The 22164-nt window shown below is 42.7% G+C and overlaps 1 protein-coding gene across 5 annotated transcripts in view; it reads right to left on the reverse strand.

Annotated features, from left to right (window-relative positions):
• The window catches only part of LOC129816662 (methyl-CpG-binding domain protein 5-like), a 48271-nt gene that overhangs the window by 8985 nt on the left and 17122 nt on the right, over positions 1–22164 (reverse strand). For all 5 annotated transcript variants that reach the window (XR_008753585.1, XR_008753586.1, XR_008753584.1 and 2 more), the window contains exons 2-5: positions 20149–20844; positions 6497–6599; positions 6111–6291; positions 2388–4547 (exon numbers count right to left, since the gene is read on the reverse strand). Coding sequence is in view for 2 of the 5 variants with exons in the window: in XM_055871415.1 (XP_055727390.1) it covers positions 2388–4547; positions 6111–6291; positions 6497–6599; positions 20149–20258 (2554 nt within the window). In the remaining 3 variants the exon portion in view is untranslated. The remainder of the gene's footprint in view (positions 1–2387; positions 4548–6110; positions 6292–6496; positions 6600–20148; positions 20845–22164) is intronic.

The raw sequence follows: 22164 nt of genomic DNA on the forward strand, positions 1-22164 counted from the left end.
AATGCCGTAACCAACCTTTACTTACTACGTATCACCTCAGAATAAAATGACAGAGACAATAAGTATATGGTGGCAGAGATGGTATCCTACTCATCCACCCAACTACCTACAACCATTAAGATTAGAGCTGGGATGATAAACCAAAAATGATCGACACCGACCATACCGATCACTTACCGCAGACATTTTTGCTGATATCATTCATTGCAATAAGTAGCCTAGACTAGAGAAATGTGAAGTTTGAAATCAAATAAGTTCTCTAATATGGGTGACTGTTAAAGAGACAATTGATGGCTACAACCCTCAAACTAGTAGGAGTAGTTTAAAGAATAATAATAAACAGTGTGGTGCACATTGTTATAAACGTATCCTTTGGTTTATCATTATGGCATCAACTCAGGCAATTTATAACCATATGGATTTTTGTCCATATCGCCCAGCTCTAATTAAGATCAAATCCCAATCTCAATAATTCAGATTAAATATTACATTACTTGTTTACTAGAACCGCTGTTCTCATTTTCCATGACCCTCTCGCCCATCCTTCGCTCTCTAAGAGCAGGACTGTAGGTTACTACAGGCTAGCTCCAGGACAGAGACATTAGCCAAGAGGACGCACATAGCCGTCTGATACACGAACCAGTGACGCGTGGCTAGTAGCGCTTCTTGGGCTCTCAGTCACAGACTGTCACCCGTGGCAATGCAGAGGCCTGGCTGCAGACCACAGAGGACATAGCAAGGAAGTGCATTCCACAACACTGAGGTCTCGCCACTCACTGTCTAAAGGCTGATTACAATGACACAGATAGAAACTAGGCCTACTGTTTACAGTAGAACAACTTCTAGCATAATACTTGATCATCTAACTTGGTGAGTCGTTGTTTGGTCTTTATCATTTCATACAATGAGAAACACACATTATCATAATAGCCAAGATTGGAGAGTTGGGTTTCAGGTCAAAGCATTGCTGAAATGATGACTTAGTTGAGCTGAAAATGGGTTAAAGAAATTAGAGCCCCCCCCCCAAAAAAAGCACAAACAATAAGGCCTGATGTGAGAAATACAAGTTGAAAAACATCAGAAATGTTTAATCTGCCTGCTTGGACAAAATGTTTGCCTTTAAAGAGGTCTTGCACAGGCTTAAAATACATCACTATTATTTGGCTATGCAGCAGAAAATGTTTTGCGGTCAGCTCAATGTTGAAAGCTTCTAAAAGAGCACAAGTGACAAAGACGCCAACAAAATGAGACTGAACTGAATGAAAAGGCCAAAGAGTTATGCAAAAATAATACAAAATAGTCATTTTTTTGTGATCATTGTAATAAAGTAGGCTAATGTACACTACGTTAAAAAGTTTGGGGTCAGACATTTTCTTGTTTTTTTGTCCATTAAAATAACATCAAATTGATCAGAAATACAGTGTAGACATTATTAATGTTGTAAATTACTCCTGTAGCTGGAAACGGCAGATTTTTTATGGAATTTCTTCACAGGTGTACAGAGGCCCATTATCAGCAACCATCACTCCTGTGTTCCAAAGGCACGTTGTGTTAGCGAATCCAAGTTTATCATTTTAAAAGGCTAACTGATCATTAGAAAACCCTTTTGCAATTACATTAGCACAGCTAAAACTGTTGTCCTGATTAAATAAGCAATAACTGGCCTTCTTTAGACTAGTTGAGTATCTGGTGTACCAGCATTTGTGGGTGATAACAGGCTCAAAATGGCTAGAAACAAAGAAAAGAAAAGAAAAACAAAGAAACTCGTCAGTCTATTCTTGTTCTGAGAAATGAAGGCTATTCCATGCGAGAAATTCCCAAGAACCTGAAGATCTCGTACAACGATGACTACTACAACGATACTCCCTTCACAAAACAGCGCAAACAGGCTCTAACCAGAATAGAAAAAGGAGTGGGAGGCCCCGGTGCATAACTGAGCAAGAGGACAAGTACATTAGAGTGTCTAGTTTGAGAAACAGACGCCTCAAGTCTTCCACTGGCAGCTTCACTAAATAGTACCCGCAAAACACCAATCTGCAGTTTCCAGCTACAATAGTCATTTACAACATTAACAATGTCTACACTGTATTTCTGATAAATTTTATGTTATTTTAATGGACAAAAAACATGGTTTTCTTTCAAAAACAAGGACATTTCTAAGTGACCCCAAACATTTGAACGGTAGTGTATATCCAATTATTTGCAATACTAGAACAAAAACTATACCAGTTCTCCATAAGGGCGCACAATAAATTACTGTCCTTCGCTTAACCATAAAAATGCGTAGGTAGAGACTATTGACTTAAAACATAATACAAATCTATGATTTTGCTACACACTTAGGATAAGAGGACAAAAGTAAACAAAATCAAGAAACAGCCTCTTACCTGACTTAGAGAGGGCTTGGACACTGCCATTGGACATCATGGGAGGCAATCCTGCCCTGCCTCTGAAGTGGGGGTTGCCTTGCACCTGGGATGGTTTCTGATAACGTCCAAACTGCTGCTGCTGGTGAGAGTTTGGGTTGTCCTGCATTGACCCCATGGCTGCATGTTGTCTACCACCGTAACCCAGTACACCAACGTTCCCAGCTAAGGCGGGATCCTGCATTACGTTCATTGGCCCGTTAAATTGCTCCATGTTTAGACCTTGGCCTGAAATCTGACCTTCGTTGTTCATGTTCTGGAAGAAAGGGACCAACGCTCTGCCCTGGAGCTGAGGCCCCCGCAAGCTCTGCTGCAAAGCTGACATATGAGGCAAAGCTTCCTCCAAGAAGGGAGATTTGCTGGATCGGGCTGGGCTGTGGCCCACGTGGCTTGGCCCATTATGGGCACTCTGGTGGCTCATGGACTGGAGTAGCTGGGCCATGGAGGTGTTTGAGGACAGGCTACCCTGCTGAAACATTCTCCTCAAAGGCTCTGGAAAGCTAGCCGAACTTGATCCTGAGCCACCCATTGGATGCTTGAGCACGTCGAAAGCCCTGTCATTGTTGACGCCACCACCGCTGACATCATTGGACAGTTTCCGCTTGCGATTCGCCTCTCTCTGCTGAGCCATACCCATGAGTTTGTCTCTTAATGCTGCTCTTCCGGTTTGAACCTCGCTCGCCAACGGCCCAGGATTAGGTAGATATCGCTGGTTTAAAGTGCTGTGTCCATCTAGGTTCCCACCTCTGCCTCCACCAACCAGCCCTGGGTGTCCCAAACCGCTGCCACTGTGAGCCTCTGCAGCCGCTGCGCTGTCGGGATGTTTGTTTTGATTCACTAGCTGTGCTTTGGCTGCGGCTGACAGAAGACTGCTGGCTGGGAAGGAAGCGGGATTCTGCTGATCTAGCATCTTGTTTAGGGGCATTCCTACCGAGTGATTCCTTTGAAGGACACTATCAGAACCAGGAGCTGGAGGGCACATGGAGTTGGAATGCCTGCTTAGACTACTGTTCCCTGGCAGGTAGTTGGGGTTATCGTTCAAGTGATGGAGTTTGTCCATCTTATATGAACTTGGCGGCATTGCAGGTCGAGGGGACACCAAGGAGGCCCGAGGGGACCGAGGAAGTGGCTTTGAACCCCCACAAGGAACCTGGAGCCCCGTGGGGTGAGCGAAGCTCCCATGTTCAGAAGATCCGGAGGAGCAACGTGAACGGTGGGGTGACTCCTCCACCCTGGCAAGGACAGGCCCAGCCATATGTACCGGGGACACAATAGGCGAGGACGAGACAGATGAAGGGGTAGGGTGGTGCTGGACCCTCTGGCCATGCCCAACATGTCCAGACTTTCCAGTTGGTAAAGGCAGGTTGCTGGGCAAAGGGACACTGGTAGGGGGGATGTTTACATTCATTGGTGGTACCTGAGAATGGGCACTGTGTTGGAGGCCAGATACATTTGACACTAAGGGACCCTGGCTTGGAGTCTTGCTTGGAATGGGGTCCAGGATTCCAAGAGGGTCCATCTCAGAGGAGGGAGGGAGCTGAGACAGGGACAAATGCGACTGTGGGTGTGGATGGCATGCAGGCTGGAGCTTATGTTGAAAGTTATTGTGGGGGAAGCTGTAGAAGGGCTTCTGCATATTGGGGCTTTTGGCATTGATGGGTACATTAGTCCTTCCTGCTATGGCACACGAGGGCTGGGTGGCCGAAGGCGAGCCGTGGAGCAGAACACTAGGTGGTGAGAGAGGTGTAAAACGATCACCGTTCATAAGGGCAGAGCCTGGGCTGCAAGCTCCATGAAAACCAAGCATGTTGGGCTCAGGACTCCCCAGAAGTTCAGTCCTTGGGGAGGGAGTGCCATCACCATAATGCTGCGAGCCACATGAGGTGGAGGAGGAGGGGCTGAGCAGGACACTGTGGCGGATACGGTAGGGTGACCGTTGTTGGCTACAGTGATCACTTCCCCCCAGTCTTGTCCTGCTGTAACCAGAGTACGGATCTCTCTGAGGAGAACCCAGTTCATGGTTATAGTACCGTTGACCAGGTATTGTCATCTTGTTGGGTGGACCATCGTACATACTGTTCTTTATTGCTGGATGACTCATAGGACCCACCGTCGCCGAACCTGCAAAGCAGAGTAATATTGTTCATATTAGTAATCTCAGTTAGTAGTCATCTTAGTTTTGTCAAGTTGATATTACAGATCAAAATTGAGATGATTCTGAGTGACTCACTCAGCATTTTCCATTCTGAACTTGCAAATATACAAACAGTGCTTAATTGACAACAGACACCTTATATTTACAGCAAACAGTTAGAAAACAGCAGATAAGCAGACTGAACGTTATGGAAATATAATCTAGCTGATATGTGTATGCATGTTCAGACAGTGTCACATTTTTGCTTCTCTTTTATAACGCAATGCTGACAGGGCACAATGCAGCACAGCAGCTGTAAAAATGCTGCACGGAACAGAGCATTTCTGACAGAGCTGATCTCAATCTGCCATAAAGATATTGTCTTTCATTTTAATTTCTCCATGGCATATGGAAAAACGGAACAAAACTTGCTGAGAATGCACAGATGCTCACATCATCATATCTAGTGACACCCATTGGAGGGTAAAAGCAATTGAATGGCAATCAAATACTGTAAGATCTCAAAGCACTTATGAGTATAGGCCTATTTTTTTTTTTATATACTTTGTTTTTATTGTAGGAACACAAAGTACAAATAAAGTAAAATAAAAGAACAAAAAAGCTCTGGCAGTTACAGTGCACTTCATATCTTCATCATCATATTAGTTACATTAGCATCTTTGAATTAGACCTTTTCCAAGTATGAAACCCATTTCTCCCAGTATTCCTGACCTCTCTCCTGTTGAGTTCTTAAAGCAAAGGTCATACACTCCATGTGGCGTATATCTTCTACAATGTCTATCCATTGTGTCACTGTGGGAGGGTCTTTTTGTAGCCATTTCCTAGTGATAGCCTTTTTACTGGCTGCCAGTAGGACCTTCAAGAGGTACTTTTCTCTATTGTGTAAGTTATCAGGTATTTCACCCAAGTACAAAGAAATGAATGTTTGTTCTATGTCAAATCCCATTATTTTTCCAATGTTAGATCTTATTTCTCCCCAGTAAGTTTCGATTGCGGGGCAGGACCAAAAGATATGAGAGCGGTCCGCCCTCAATAGACCGCATTCTCTCCAACAAAGGTGTAGTGAGCCAGTCTGTTTTGATTTCAGTTTAGGTGTTATGAAGAAACGTATAACATTCTTCCAACAGAATTCTCTCCATGATCTTGGAGCTTTGGTGGAGCTTTGTTGAGTCTCTAATATGTTCAACCATGTTAAGTTCCTCCTCCCATTTCTTTTTAATATAGTTTGTAGAATGTTTCTTTGTATAGGCCTATTTCTGAACGTGATCAGATATGAGATATTGAACTTCCTTATCAACCAATAAGCTATATGATTGGTTGGATTGTTATAATATAAATAATAATAATAACCATTTAGCAGATGCTTTTATCCAAAGTGGCTTAGACATGCGTGCATACATTTCACGTATTGCTGGCCCCGGGAATCGAACCCACTATCGTGGCGTTGCAAGAGTCATGCTTTACCAACTGAGCTACAGAGGACCAGAGGGCAAGCTTGCCTCTCAAATTGAGAAACAACTTCCACATACCAGTGCCACTACCGTGACTAGCCAGAGCCAGCGAGGGGTACAGTGACTCCATATTCCTGTGCAGAGTTGCCGTAGCAATTATCTTCCTCTTGTGGATACACAGCTTGGTGACATCGGCATCGGCTCGTGCATCCTCAGCCATCCTATGCTTGACAGCCGCCCCGGGGTCAAAGCTGAATATCTGAGGAGGGGGGGGTGAAAGATGTTAGCGTGTGTAAGTGGCTACTCCTAAAACATACATGTCACCTCTCTCCTCCAACCCTGGCTACAGTTAGAAGTGTGTTAGTGTTCAGTAGCATGTGCAGTGTGTTTTCCCTTGAACTTTATGACCCAGCTACCAGGAGTGGCCCCATCACACACCCACAAACAACTCCTGGCTGGCTCACCTTGTGAATGGTGAGAGGACACTCCAGGCCACACTTGCAGGTGCCATCAGTCAGCAGGTAGCTCTTCACCTGCTCCAGACAGGCAAGCACAGAGCCACTGGGACTGGAAAGCGGAAGAGGAGAAGTTCTGTGACTGACCAACGTTAACGGCATACAGTAGCATAACCATACAGTAGCTAAATAAAGACAGTCTGCATCAGAAATGGCCCCCTATTCCCTAAAGTGGTTCTGGTCAAAAGTAGTGCACTATACAGGGAATAGGGTACCATACGGGACACAACCATACACATTCATTTATATATCAAAATGGCCTGGATAAAGTAAATCAGGCACAGCAAAAAAAGCAAAGCTCACAAAACATGGGAGGGCCACATTACCATGACAACGGCTCTCTCACAATGACAACAAGAGTGTCATCAGCATAAAAGGCTCGTTTCCGGAGGTTTTTTTTTTTTAAAACAAGCGTCACACCAAAAAAAAAATCTTAATGAAAGGGAGTAAAAAGCGGCTGACGCGTGGAGAATTATGGTGCCATAAAACACAGATCCCGACAGCGTTTCACAGTTTTTCAGAGAACACAATTTTCTCTGTATAATACAGTCACTGTTCTCAAACATGCTTCCCCTCAAGGCCATGTAGCACAGATCTGCCCACCAGAAAGGGAATATACTTCATATGAAGAGGGAGGGTGGCAATATTGGATTCTGGAAGGTGTTATGCTTGACTGGCCCTGGTATTGAAACGCTTCCCTTCACTACAGCTCATGGACAGACAATATTGATATAATAACCATCATGTCAAAGAAAATTTGGAGTCACGCAATGTGGTGTATAGTCCTCCCCACTTCGACTCGGGAAACGTCACAGTTTATTAGACTACAGATAAAATAAGTTATTAACTTCACTGGGTGGTGAAAGTGCATGGTGATGAGCTTGATGTTGCTTTCCAATAAATATTGAGGGTCTTATTCTGGTGACATTATCATCGATGCTTGGCTGCCATTTGACAAATAAAAATATTCTTGCTCTTATCCATCATCTCATCATGTAGACTAGTCTACCCACACAGCCTACCCGCACTGTATCATCGAGCTGTTGGCTAGAGCGTAGGTGCCCAGACCAGAGTAGGCAGATACAATTAGGGTTGCAAAGGGTCAGAAACTTCCCTGTAAATTTCCCGAATTTTCCCAGAAATGTTCCATGGGAAGTTAAGCCCGGGAATTTGGGGAATTATGCTTAAATTCATCAAAGAAGTTAGCTTATAACAGTGAACCTTTTTTGTGGGATACACATAAGGCAATTCTAGGTCTTGTAGCATATTTTGGTTAAACTATTCCCAATTCAATGGAATTGCAAACCTCAGCATGCACAGTGCATTCTTCCATCACATGTACAGCTGATTCTCAAGATCTTGCACACTAATGAGATGCTATTGAGCCCACACTACTAAACTGTCTGAGCCAAGTGTTGATTACAATACTGGGTAGGGTGAATATATTTTATATGACCAACATGTTCTTTTGTTAATTAGAAGATAGTAGCCTACAGCAAAGTGTGTTTAAATCATGTCTAACTTGTTAACTTCTCTGGGATAGGTGGCATTATTTTCACATCCGGATGAAAAGCATGTCCAAAGTAAACTGCCTGCTACTCAGGCCCAGAAGCTAAGATATGCATATTATCAGTAGATTTGGATAGAAAACACTCTGAAGTTTCTAAAACTGTTTGAATCATGTCTGTGAGTTTAACAGAACTTATTTGGCAGGCGAAAACCTGAGAAAAATCCAACCAGGAAGTGGGAAACCTGAGGTTCGTAGTTGTTCAACTCATTGCCTTTCCAAGATAGTGTAAATGGGGTCATATTGCACTTCCTAAGGCTTCCACTAGATGTCAACAGTCTTTAGAACCTTGTTTCAGGCTTCTACTGTGAAGGGGGAGTGAATAAGAGCTGTTTGACTAAGGGGTCTGGCAGAAAGCCATGAGCTAAATCATGCGCGCGGCCGTGAGAGCGAGCTGAGTTCCTTTTCATTTCTAAAGACAAAGGAATTGTCCGGTTGAAAGATTATTGAAGATTTATGATAAAAACATCCTAAAAATTTATTCTATACATCGTTTGACATGTTCCTACAAACTGTAATAGAACGTTTTGTACTTTGTCTGAACTTGCCCGCGTCTTGTGAATTTCGATTGGTGAACTAAACGCGCTAACAAAAAGGAGGTATTTGGACATAAAATGGACTTTATCGAACAAAACAAACATTTGTGGAACTGGGATTCCTGGGAGTGCATTCTGATGAAGATCATAAAAGGTAAGTGAATATTTATAACGCTATTTCTGACTTTTGCTGACTCCACAACATGGCGGGTATCTGTATGGCTTGTTTTTGTGTCTGAGCGTTGTACTCAGATTATTGCATGGTGTGCTTTTTCCTTAACTTTTTTGAAATCTGACAGCGGTTGCATTAAGGAGAAGAATATCTTTAATTCTGTGCATAACACTTGTATCTTTTATCAAAGTTTATGATGAGTATTTCTGTAAATTGATGTGGCTCTCTGCAAAGTCGCCGGATGTTTGAGGCACAACATTACTGAACATAACGCGCCAATGTAAACTGAGATTTTTGGATATAAATATGAACTTTATCGAACAAAACATACATGTATTGTGTAACATGAAGTCCTATGAGTGTCATCTGATGAAGATCAAAGGTTAGTGATTAATTTTCTCTATTTCTGCTTTTTGTGACTCGTCTCTTTGGCTGGAAAATGGCTGTATGTTTTTTTGTGACTAGGCTCTGACATAACATAATCATATGGTGTGCTTTCGCTCTAAAGCCTTTTTGAAATCGGACACAATCAGTAGATTAACAAGAAGTTAAGCTTTAATTTGGTGTATTGCACTTGTATGAAAGTTAAATATTTTGTAATTTCGCGCTCTGCCTTTTCAGCGGATGTTGTCGAGGGGTTCCGCTAGTTTAAGAAGTTTTAAATGGCATTAACATTCATTTCCATATATTCCCGTTAATTCCCTTGGAAAGTTTCCACCTCTGAATATTCCCCAAAACGTAGATGCAATTGCTATTTAACGCAAAAGTTGTCACCCCACTTTGGTTCTGAAATCACCACCTGTTTCAAGGTCATGCGCACAAGTACAGTGAAATGTCTATCTTGTTAGCTCTACACCCAACAATACAGTAGTAAACAGGTAAAACAAAAATAATAAAATAAAAATGTTACATTTACATTTGAGTAATTTAGCAGACGCTCTTCTACAGAGCGAGAGTAGTCAGTGCATACATTTTCATACTTTTGTCATACTGGTCCCCTGTGGAAATAGAACCCAAAACCCTGCCGTTGCTCAACCAACTGAGCTACACAGGAACATAAGCAAGCATACTATATACAGGGTCGGTCAGTTCCAGTACCATATTCAATGTGCAGGGATACTGGAGTGATAGTTGTAGATACACTATACATACACAAAACCATGTGGACACCCCTTCAAATCAAATTAATTTATAAAGTGCTTCTTACATCAGCTGATATCTCAAAGTGCTGTACAGAAACCCAGCCTAAAACCCCAAACAGCAAGCAATGCAGGTGTAGAAGCAATGAGTGGATTAGGATATTTCAGCCACACCCGTTGCTGACAGGTGTATACAAATCAAGCACACCGCCATGCAATCTCCATAGACAAACATTGGCAGTAGAATGGCCTTACTGAAGAGCTCAGTGACTCAACGTGGCACCGTCATAGGATGCCACCTTTCCAACAAGTCAGTTAGTCAAATTTCTGCCCTGCTTGAGCTGCCCCAGTCAACTGTAAGTGCTGTTACTGTGAAGTGGAAACGTCTAGGAACAACAACGGCTCAGCTGTGAAGTGGTAGGCCACACAACCTCACAAAACAAGTGCTTAAGCGCGTAGAGCGTAAATACCACCTGTCCTCGGTTGCATCACCCACTACAGAGTTCCAAACTGCCCCTGGAAGCAACGTCAGCACAATAACTGTTTGTTGAGAACTTCATGAAATGGGTTTCTATGGCCGAGCCACCGCGCACAAGCGCAAGATCACCATGCGCAATGCCAAGCGTCGCCTGGAGTGGTGTAAAGATCACCGCCATTGGACTCTGGATGGATGAATCACCCTTCCCCATCTTGCAGTCCTACGGACTAATCTGGATTTGGCGGATGCCGTGAGAGCACTACCTGCCCAAATGCATAATGCCAAATGTAAAGTTTGGTGGAGGAGGAATAATGGTCTGGGACTGTTTTTCATGGTTCGGGCTAGGCCCCTTATTTCCAGTGAAATTTTAACGCTACAGCATACAAGACATTCTAGATGATTCTGTGCTTCCAACTTTGTGGCAACATTTTGGAGAAGGCCCTTTCCTGTTTCAGCATGACAATGCCCCTGTCCACAAAGCGAGGTCCATACAGAAAGTGTTTCTTGAGATTGGTGGGAAAGAACTTGACTGGCCTGCACAGAGCCCTGACCTCAACTCCATAGAACACCTTTGGTCCTGACGTCAGAGTGCGCAGCTGAACACTGTATACTGGAAACACCCAGTTTGTTATTTTAACTAAAACATAACCAATCTTTGTTAAACAAAAATACCATGGATTCTTCGACTTGGTTAGCTTTTAACAGCTAAGACCGCTATTTCTTATCCCAGATTCCCGCTTAAAGTCGGCTTGAAAGAGACGCTAACCAAGCTAAACTGCTAACGTTAGCCATCAAGCTAATGAAGTTAGTCCCAGATGAGTTTTCCAATGGAGTCCTCTGAAAAAGTAAATGAATGGTTCCAGCGCTATAGGAGCTGTATTCACTACGCTTTGTTCGGGAAAAACTTGATCACTTAGAGTTCCATTGCAGCAAGGATTATAGGCTTGAGGTGGCTTCTTTAACCATGCAGGTAGCCAGTCAATGTAAGAAACTGTGGCAAATGCAGAGTGGAATGTTTACCCTTTCTCCGCCGGTGGCTTGACGGCGTTCGCACATGTTGTATGAATCTCCATCTTGTTGTTTGTCATTATCCGACTGGCTGGTGTTGCCCGGAGTTCGTTCGCCAGGGGAGCCATCTCTGCCTCTCCTCCCCCATCTGATAGAGTCGAAGGAGCACAGCAAGAGGAGCATGGCAATCAAAGATCGTCGCATGTCACGAGCCGCGGAAGCCAAAAACAGCAGCCTCCCGCAAAGCAGTCTACATTCCCAAAGAGAGGTCCGGAGCGGATACAAATATTGAATAGTTTCGCCGCGCTGTAGCCTGATCTTCCTACACCTTCGTTGCTGGGGGTACCTGTCTGCAGCCGCTGTGCCTACTCCTACGATTTAGAAGTCAACGTTGGCAACCTTTCATCCCTGCTCTGGATCAAGCGGGGCATCTCCATCTGTCTGGAGGCCTGCACCATCCTGTGAAAAGTGGGAGGGGGCAGATGTCCTTGTCCTTCTCGCCAGCTGTGATTTTGGGCAGCTCCAAGGTAAGAAATGTGACTGTTCCTGGTGCAAAAACAGTGTCCTATCCCAGGGCTCGAGTAAATGACATTACTAAGCTGCTCCTGAATGTACTACGCCAGGACATCGATTCTATTGTAGTTTCGGTGGGTTTTAATGACATTATGAAGGGCAGCTCTGAACAGTTGAAACTGGATTTCAAAGAGCTGATTGACTATCTGCTAGACACTAATAAAAGACTCATCATATCTGGTCCTGTGCCCTCTCTGAATCGTGGCATTGAACGCTTTAAATCAAATCAAATTTATTTATATAGCCCTTCTTACATCAGCTGATATCTCAAAGTGCTGTACAGAAACCCAGCCTAAAACCCCAAACAGCAAGCAATGCAGGTGTAGAAGCACAGTGACTAGGAAAAACTCCCTAGAAAAGGCCAAAGCCTGGTTCCTCTCTAGGTTTCCTAGGTTATGAGGGGTGGCCAGTCCTCTTCTGGCTGTGCCGGGTGGAGATTATAACAGAACATAGCCAAGATGTTCAAATGTTCATAAATGACCAGCATGGTCAAATAATAATAACCACAGTAGTTGTTGAGGGTGCAGCACCTCAGGAGTAAATGTCAGTTGGCTTTTCAGGATTCTTTCTCTTCACAAATGTGATAACTGCAGCTCAATGGGTATAACTTTTGTTGACAATTTCAATACCTTTTGGAAACAAAACACATTTTATAAGGAGGATGGGATCCACCCAAATCATTTGGGTTCCTGAATCCTTTCACAGCATTATAAGGCTGCATTGAGACAATGCAGCTCAGTGACCCCAGCTCAATTAATCCCAACCATTGTGTCGCTGAGTCATCATAATGCTTTAGCAAATGTACATTATACCAGGGACATAGGTAGACAATGTAAGTAACCTAATGTATGTCCCTCTAACTGCCCTGAATGCCTCTGCTGATCCTACAGCTATTGTATGCAGCAATCACGTGTCTATGAATCAGATTTATGCTGTTAGCAATGAGCCGGTGTGCCCTAGTTGGAAGTCCACTGTGCGCAGCTCACCCTGCACTAACATCAATAACATGAGAATATCTACTTCTGCTAAGCTTCCCAGTAGAGCTAAGAAAACAAGCAAGCATCCCAGAACAGTGGTCAAAATAGCCCACGTTAACATATATAGGTTAAGAAACAAGGTACATGAAATTAATAACTTGCTAGCAATAGATGACATTCATATTCTGAATATCTCCAACATTCACTTAGACCAGTGGTTACCAAACTTTTTATAGTCCCGTACCCCTTCAAATATTCAACCTCCAGCTGCGTACCCCCTCTAGCACCAGGGTCAGCGCACTCTCAAATATCTTTGGGACATCATTGTAAGCCTGCCCCCCCACCCTATACGATACATTTATTAAACATAAGAATAAGTGTGAGTGTCACAACCCAGCTCATGGGAAGTGACAGAGCTCTTATAGGACTAGGGCACATACAATATAATAATAAAATTTTTTCCTCTTTACTTAGCCATCTTACATATAAAACCTTATTCATCATCAAAAATTGTGAATAACTCTCCACAGGTTAGTCAGAAGGGTGTGCTTGAAAGGATGCACATAACTCTGCAATGTTGGGTTGTATTGGAGAGAGTCAGTCTTAAATCATTTCCCACACAGTCTGCTTCTGTATTTAGTTTTCATGCTAATGAGGGCCGAGAACACACTCTCACATAGGTACGTGGTTGCAAAGACCATCAGTGTCTTAACAGCACGATTTGCCAAGGCAGGATACTCTGAGCGCAGCCCAATCCAGAAATCTGGCAGTGGCTTCTGATTAAATTCAATTTTCACAGAACCGGTAGTTGCAATTTTGATGCGGCTCTCTTGTTCAGATAGTGTTAAGTGGACTGGAGGCAGGGCATGAAAGGGATAACAAATCCAGTTGTTTGTGTCATCCGTTTCAGGAAAGTACCTGCATAATTGCGCACCCGACTCACTCAGGTGCTTCGCTATATCACATTTAACATTGTCCGTAAGCTTGAGTTCATTTGCACACAAAAAAAAATAATACAATGATGGAAAGACCTGTGTGTTGTCCTTGTTAACGCAAATAGAGCTCCAACTTCTTAATCATAGCCTCAATTTTGTCCCGCACATTGAATATAGTTGCGGAGAGTCTCTGTAATCCTAGATCATTCAGGCGAGAAAAAACATCCTCCAGATATGACGAGTTTCTCACACGACGCGCCTCATGCAAGCGGTCAGACAAGTGAAAATAATAGTCAGTAAAGAAAACTAAGCTCATCTCTCAATTATAAAAAAAAACATCAATACTTTCACCCTTGATAACCAGCGCACATCTGTATGTCGTAAACGCGTTACATGGTCGCTGCCCATATCATTGTAATAGTGCAGAAAATACACGGGAGTTCAGGGGCCTTGTTTTAACAAAGTTAACCCTTTTCATTGTAGTGTCCAAAACGTCTTTCAAGCTGTCAGGCATTCCCTTGGCAGCAAGAGCCTCTCGGTAGATGCTGCAGGGTTCCCAAGTGGCGTCAGGAGCAACTGATTGCACGGCATTACCAATCCACTACGTCTCCCTGTCATGCCCAAAGACCATTTGATGTCACAAAGCTGTCCAGTACTTTAAAAATATCCTCTCCTGTTGTCCTGGTTTCCAGAAGAGGATGTCTTCCTTAAAACCTGTTATGGCTGCAGGGGGCGTATTGAGTAGCCAGAAAATATGTGCCCATTTCAAACGGCGTCGTACTCAATTCTTGCTCGTACAATATGCATATTATTATTACAATTGGATAGAAAACACTCTCTAGTTTCTAAAAACGTTTGAATTATTTCTCTGAGTGAAACAGAAATCCTTCTGCAGCACTTTTCCTGACCAGGAAGTGAAATGTCAGAAATCTATGCTCTGTTCAACTGCATGCCTATACATGGGCGTGTGACGTAGGAGTCTACAAACACTTCCTACGCCTTCCCCTGGTTGTCAAGATGCGGTGAGAGAAGAAATTTCGTGTCTATCTTGGTCAGAGGTGGAATAAAAGGTCTTTGTTTGACGTGACCGTTCATTTCCTGTTTCTGGAGCGCGCGAAAGAGGACATGGATATGGCTTCTGTTTAGCTGTCGTTATGAAATACGAACATCTCCATCTTAGATTTGATTTGATACATGTCACCATATCATCGTAAAGTATGTTTTTTCAATATAGTTTGATCAGATTATTGAAACTTTTTCGGGAGTTTTGCCGTGTTCCGTTTTCTAACTTTGTTGACGTTGGAGTAATCCGTGTCACTTGGCAAGTGCCCATGGTAAATGAAGAGGGATATTTGCCGTTCCAGATCAAAACAACGACTATTCTGGACAAAGGACACCTTATCCAACATTCTGACGGAAGATCACCAAAAGTATGAAACATTTTATGATGCTATTTCTAATATCTGTCGTGCATGTTGACTGGTCGTGGGCGCCCAAGTGTTTCTGGCTATTGTGGCTATGCTAATATCACGCTACATTTTGTTTGCGCTGTAAAACATTTAATAAATCGGAAATATTGTCTAGAATCACAAGATACCTGTCTTTCAATTGCTGTACACTATGTATTTTTCAGAAATGTTTTATGATGAGTAATTAGGTATTTGACGTTGGTGTCTGTAAATATTATGGCTGCTTTCGGTGCAATTTCTGATTGTAGCTGAAATGTAAACTATGAATTATACCTGCAATATGCAAATTTTTCAAAAGAAACATATGCTATACAATAAATATGTTATCAGACTGTCATCTGATGAGGTTGTTTCTTGGTTAGTGGCTATTTTTATCTTTATTTGGCCGAATTTGTGATAGCTACTGATGGAGTCATAAATGGATGGAGTAAGAATATTGGTGTCTTTTGCTAACGTGATTAGCTAATAGATTTACATAGTGTCTTCCCTGTAAAACATTTTAAAAATCAGACATGTTGGCTTGATTCACAAGATGTGCACCTTTCATCTGGTGTCTTGGACTTGTTAATGTGTGAAAGTTAAATATTTAAAAAAAATATCTTTTGAATTTCGCGCCCTGCACTTGAGCTGGATGTTGTCATAAGTGTACCGGTGTCGGGCTGCAGCCAGAAGAAGTTAATTGACCCCCCCATAAACGTAAGGGACATATACCAGGAGCTGTGCCAGGCCCGCCACGTCTGTTGACTCATCCAGCTGTAACCCATATAATTCACTGGCTTGTATGTGAAGCAGTAATTGTTTCAAAACATCTCCTGCCATGTCACTGATGCGTCGTGAAACAGTGTTGTTTGATGAAGTCATTGTCTATATAGTTTCTTGGGCCTTTTCCCCCAGCATTGTCCCAGCCATATTCGCGGCAGCAGGAAGAATTAAGTCCTCCACAATAGCATGGGGATTGCCTGTCCTAGCCACTCGGTAGCTCACCATATAAGATGCTTCTTGCCCCTTCTTATTAATGGTATCTGTTGCTTTTATACATGTCTTACTACTCGAAAGCCTTAATTCTCACTCAAAAAACTCCCGTGGCTTATTTCTGAAATTGGCATGTTTTGTTTCTAAATGTCTGCGCAAGAGTGAAGGTTTCATCGAGTTGTGAGATAGTACTTTTGCACACTGTGGCTGAGGAAAGGCACTAGTCCCAATATAAGTGGAACCCATTTTAATGTAGTTCTCATCATTTTGTAAATAATGCTGCTGCTACCGTCTCTTATGACCGAAAATAACTTCTGGACATCAGAACAGCGATTATTCACCACGAACTGGAAGAAGCTTTTTCCTTAAACAAATCCGACGAGAAGGATATACTGCTCTCCCGGGAACAGGCACAGATCCCTGTCATTTGCGTGAAGAAAAGACTGAGGAAAAGAGGACGTAGATCGAGCTGCCTTCTGAGAATCCGTAGTCGATCGAGTAAACTCCCACTGCCTTCCGTTCTACTTGCAATCATGGGAAAATAAATTTGATGACCTACGATTATCCTACCAACGGGACATTAAGAACTGTTATATCTTATGTTTCACAGAGTCGTGGCTGAATTTGTGTATTTTTGTCAATAACAACTGGTGCACGATGTCTAATATTAAAGAAGTCTTGAGGTATTGCTCGCCTGAGATGGTGTGGTCTACAGCTCATCATAAGATGCTCTATCTATATTATTCGTAGCCGTCTATTTACCACCACAGACCGATGCTGGCACTAAGACCTCACTCAACCAACTCTATAAGGCCATAAGCAAACAAGAAAATGCTCATCCAGAAGCGTCACTCCTAGTGGCCGGGGACTTTAATGCAGGTAAACTTAAATTTGTTTTACCAGCATGTCACATGTGCAACCAGAGGAAAAACTATTCTTGACCACATTACCTCCACACACAGGGATGCATACAAAGCTCTCCCCCGCCCTTCATTTGGCCAATCTGACCATAATTATATCCTCCGGATTCCTGCATATAAGCAAAAACTAAAGCAGGTAGTACCAGTGATTCACTCAATACGGAAGTGGTCAGATGACGCGGATGCTACGCTACAGGACTGTTTTGCTAGCAGACTGGAATATGTTCCGAGATTCATCCAATGGCATTGAGGAGTATACCACCTCAGTCATCGGCTTCATCAATAAGTGCATCAATGACATCGTCCCCACAGCGACCGTACGTACATATCCCAACAAGAAGCTATGGATGACAGGCAACATCCGCATCGAGCTAAAGGCTAGAGCTGCCGCTTTCAAGGAGCGGGACACTAATCCAATAGGACCTATATAATAGGCGGTGTCAGAAGAAAGACCATAAAATCGTCAGAGACTCCAGTCACCCAAGTCATAGACTTTCTCTGCTACTGCACAGCAAGCAGTACCAGAGCGCCAAATCTAGGACTAAAAGGCTCCTTAACAGCTTCTACCCCCCCAAGCCATAAGACTGCTGAACAATTAATCAAATGGCCAGCGGACTATTACATTGACCCCCCCTCTCCATTTGTTTTGTACACTTCTGCTGCTCACTGTTTATTATCTATGCATAGTCACTTCACCCCTACCTACATGTACAAATGATCTCAACTAACCTGTACCCCCGCACACTGACACGGTACCAGTACCCCCTGTATATAGCCACGTTAATGTTATTATAATGTTTTTTTTTTTACTGTATTTGGTAAATATTTTTCTTAGCTCTTCTTGAACTGCACTGTTGGTTAAGGGCTTGTATAAGTAAGCATTTCACTGTAAGGTCTACACTTGTATTCGGCGCATGTGACAAATAGTTTGATTTTGATATTTCCACCTTATTCCCATATGGTCCGTTTGCTTGTTTAATGACTCTGCAGAGGTCATCGATGGACTTCTTGTACTTGTTCCTGTCCTCAGCAGTAGCCTCAGGGTTGTGATCAGCAGCCATGTGCGCTAGCTTAGCGCCATCCTCAGTGTTAATCCAGGGCTTTTGATTGGGGAAGCAGAACATCTGCACTGTGTGGACAATGTCGCTGATGCATTTCCTAATGAAGCCAATGACGGAGGTGGTTCGCTCGATGTTATCGGCGGATTCTGGTGAGCTTCTGCTTGTAAACAGGAAGCAGGAGTACAGAGTCATGATCTGATTAGCCAAAAGGTGATCTAGGAATTTATCACCCCTAGTCACAAAGGAGACGTGTTGATGGAAGTTGGGCATCGCGTGTCTTAACATGGAATTAAAAATCACCAGCAATCAGAAAAACAGCATCCAGATAAACATTTTCCTGCTTGTTAATAGCCTGTACAATTTGTTAAGTACCAGCTTGCTGTGTGTGTGTGTGTGTGTGTGTAAACTAGTTTGTTAAGTGCCAGCTTAACATACCCAATGAACATGTAAGACAACTTTGGATTTGACCCCATCTCAAAATCATATGGTTTTGACTGTTTTAAAGTTTTACAGAGTGAACTTCTCCTCTCACGTCGGCCATGCAGCACGACTAACAAAAGTGATTGCTGTCCTCGTTATAAAACGATCACCTTTTTCCTGTATATCTAAAAATGACCATATAGACTGATTAATTAAAGCAAAACTATCAAAACTATTGCTGATGTTGAACCTGAACAATCAAAATAAATCGTATTGTAGGTCCCATTCAGCAGGTAGCCTACAGCAAGATGAGTTGTCTCCGGTAACTTACTTTAATTCCGGTAAAACACAATTTTCAATATGGCATAATTACATAGGCTTTATTAGTTGAGTGACAACCTAATATCACGCAAGCAATTATAGCATTTGAATGCTGAAGATGCCCGCAGAATAGATGTGCAAGATTAGGAACATGCCACCTACCGTGCGAAGCTGAGCACATTGTGTAGTTTGTTTAGGCTAGTGATATTCCCTGGGGTTGTTTGGCATGCACAATGACTTGTTTATCAGTGACTATCAATACAGTTACATGCTTAGTTTGACACTGAAGGAGAGGAAGCATCAGCTGTTACAAAATATGAGGTCTTTTTGGAAGGTAGAAAGAACAAAACATTTGAGTAAATCAGAGATTCGTAACGTTTGAATAGATTTTCTGACAAATGCTACATTTGGATCGGTTTGGGTTCCACGGACTGATCATAACTTTTTATTGTATTTATTTAACTAGACAAATTCTTATTTACAATGACGGCCTACCCCGGCCAAACCCTAACGACGCTGGGCCAATTGTGCGCTGCCCTATGGGACTCCCAATCACGGCCGGTTGTGATACAGCCTGGAATCGAACCAGGGTCTGTAGTGACGCCTCTAGCACTGATATGCAGTGCCTTAGACCGTTGCGTCACTCGGGAGACAAAAACACTTAAACATGTCAAATCGGGGACCGATGCGTATCAGTGAATCGTTACATCCCTAATGACAAGCATCTCTGAGAATATAAAGTAAAAGGACAATCGAAAGGGTATAGTGGGCTTAATATGCAAATAAAAGTTAAAAAAATAAAAATAATTATATATATATATATATATATATATATATATATATATATATATATATATATATATATATATATATATATATATATATATATATACTGTATGAAGGAACCTGTTCAACAAACACATTTCAAAAGGTTACAGACAGTTACATGATACATGAAAATCTTCCTGTAGAATGAAAGAAGTCATTAGCCTAAATTACGGTTGGGCAGATGGGCCCCAAGCTAGTTTAAATACAGGTAGAGTAGGTCCTTACCTTATGTAGACAACCCCGCTGTGGGTGATCCTCCGCTGCCAACCTATAGGGACTTCAGCCGGGGGCTTCCCCTCAGAACACAGACCTTCATACTTCTTTGTTCTGTTCATTGTCCACTCCTCAAGTCCGCACAACTACACCCTTGCGATGTGAGATATCACAAGTCTGTCAGAGAGCTCAGACTAGTGTGCGTCATCCTGGGGTCTCTCAGGAGTGAACTGACCAAGCAAGAGATGATGTGCTACAACAGCTTCGATGGTTGGAACTGCCAACTGCCAGTCCCACCGTTGCCTGCCTCTTCTGGGACAGGTTCACTGTGGAACCAGGCCTTTGAGGCCCTTTGTCCCCATCCTGTTTAATGTCGTCATGTTTAAAATCACCATTTTCATCAATGTTTTTGTGAGGCCATGGTAATGGTGGGAGAACCTGCTGACATTGAGATGGGTGACCTGAGGGAACTTGAAGTAGAGCTGCCCAGGCGTCCTCTCTCACAGACCAATGTTTCACTTTCAGTTCGCAGAAGCTGACATTGGACAAATCTGGATGGATCTGGTGATCAATGGTGATTAAGTGAGCTCTGGCTGATACTAACTGCTGCTGGCACCTTAAAACTCCTCATGTTGCAGGTTGTGTCAGCATTACATCATCCCAGAGAGGATAAAGGATTAAAGCAGCCACTGTCCCATATATTCCAACCTGTAAAACAAGTAAAAAGTAACACCGTCAAATTTACTACAAAAAGCTTTTAGGAATATATTTATAGTCTAAATATATTTATAGTCTAAATACTCTCAATGAGTAGGAGCTCATTGAGAATAATATTTCTAAATATTTCCCACACAAAACAGGCTTTGCAGAACTTTTGCATAATCCAAAATAAATGTTAAATCCATTGTGCATGTTTAAAAATATAGTTTTTCCTCTAAGAAAGGAATCGCTCTTCATTGTAATTAGGACTAGTTGTAGTGGTAGAAGTCAATAGCGGTAGTTAGCTGTATTAGGCTATATGCTGAGTGAATGGTCACAAAATCATGATGGATTGGATGCCATTGTTCCAGGCACTGACGTGACTCTGAATACTGTTAAGGCTTAATGATATTGAGTCGCCACGGCAATGGACCAGTCTACCTACCTCCCATTCCCCTTTTTAATCAAGCCCTTCTTTGGCCAATACCTTAAGAGATCATTTGTGGCAATAGGATGGGAATATTCCCCCTCCCACAGCCATTTCTAGGTGGGTGGATTTGGAGGACAAATATATTAGACTTTATTAGCTATATTTTCATTTTTGTTGTTTAATTTTAACAAAAGTATTACATTCTGTCATCTGAATGGTCAAATCTGTCTCCATCTCTTGTGAATTCTCTTGCTGAAATAGTGGGAGTGTAAAGGTGATAGTGGGCCTCCCAGGGGCTGAAACACTCGATAGCCCTGTGTGTCTCCTGGGCTGTGAGGTGCTCGTCTTCACCGCCAGGCCTGTCAGACTGACAACTTATCTGTAACTCTGGGGTGAAATAAAAACAGCAGCACTTTGATATTGCATTACAGAATGTGAATCACCCTCGCTGTGCATTTTCTGTGACGGATGACTCATCCACACAGCCGAGCGTGCACAGAAAACGCTGGTAATTAAAGCAAGGGTGCCTTCCTTCGCCTAGATACCAATACAAAATGGCTTGGTATTAAATCAGAGCGCGCACACACACACACACACACACACACACACACACACACACACACACACACACACACACACACACACACACACACACACACAGAGAATTCCTCCATGATCGAGAGCAGTGGTAGTGCCACTGTCACAGACACCCTTGGGATATGTCTGAAAGAGGACAAACGGAACAGCAAAGGCCAATATTCAAATCTGATTGTTAGCCTTACATCATCGTGCCGTCCTTTATTTTCATAGTTGACTGAAAGCCTGCACAATGTCAAAATAATCACAAATATGGACTGTAGAACAAAACAAAAATCGAAGGTGTGTAATTTGAGGCTTAA

This window comes from Salvelinus fontinalis, chromosome 19 (genome assembly GCF_029448725.1).
Source record: "Salvelinus fontinalis isolate EN_2023a chromosome 19, ASM2944872v1, whole genome shotgun sequence".
NCBI lineage: Eukaryota > Metazoa > Chordata > Actinopteri > Salmoniformes > Salmonidae > Salvelinus > Salvelinus fontinalis.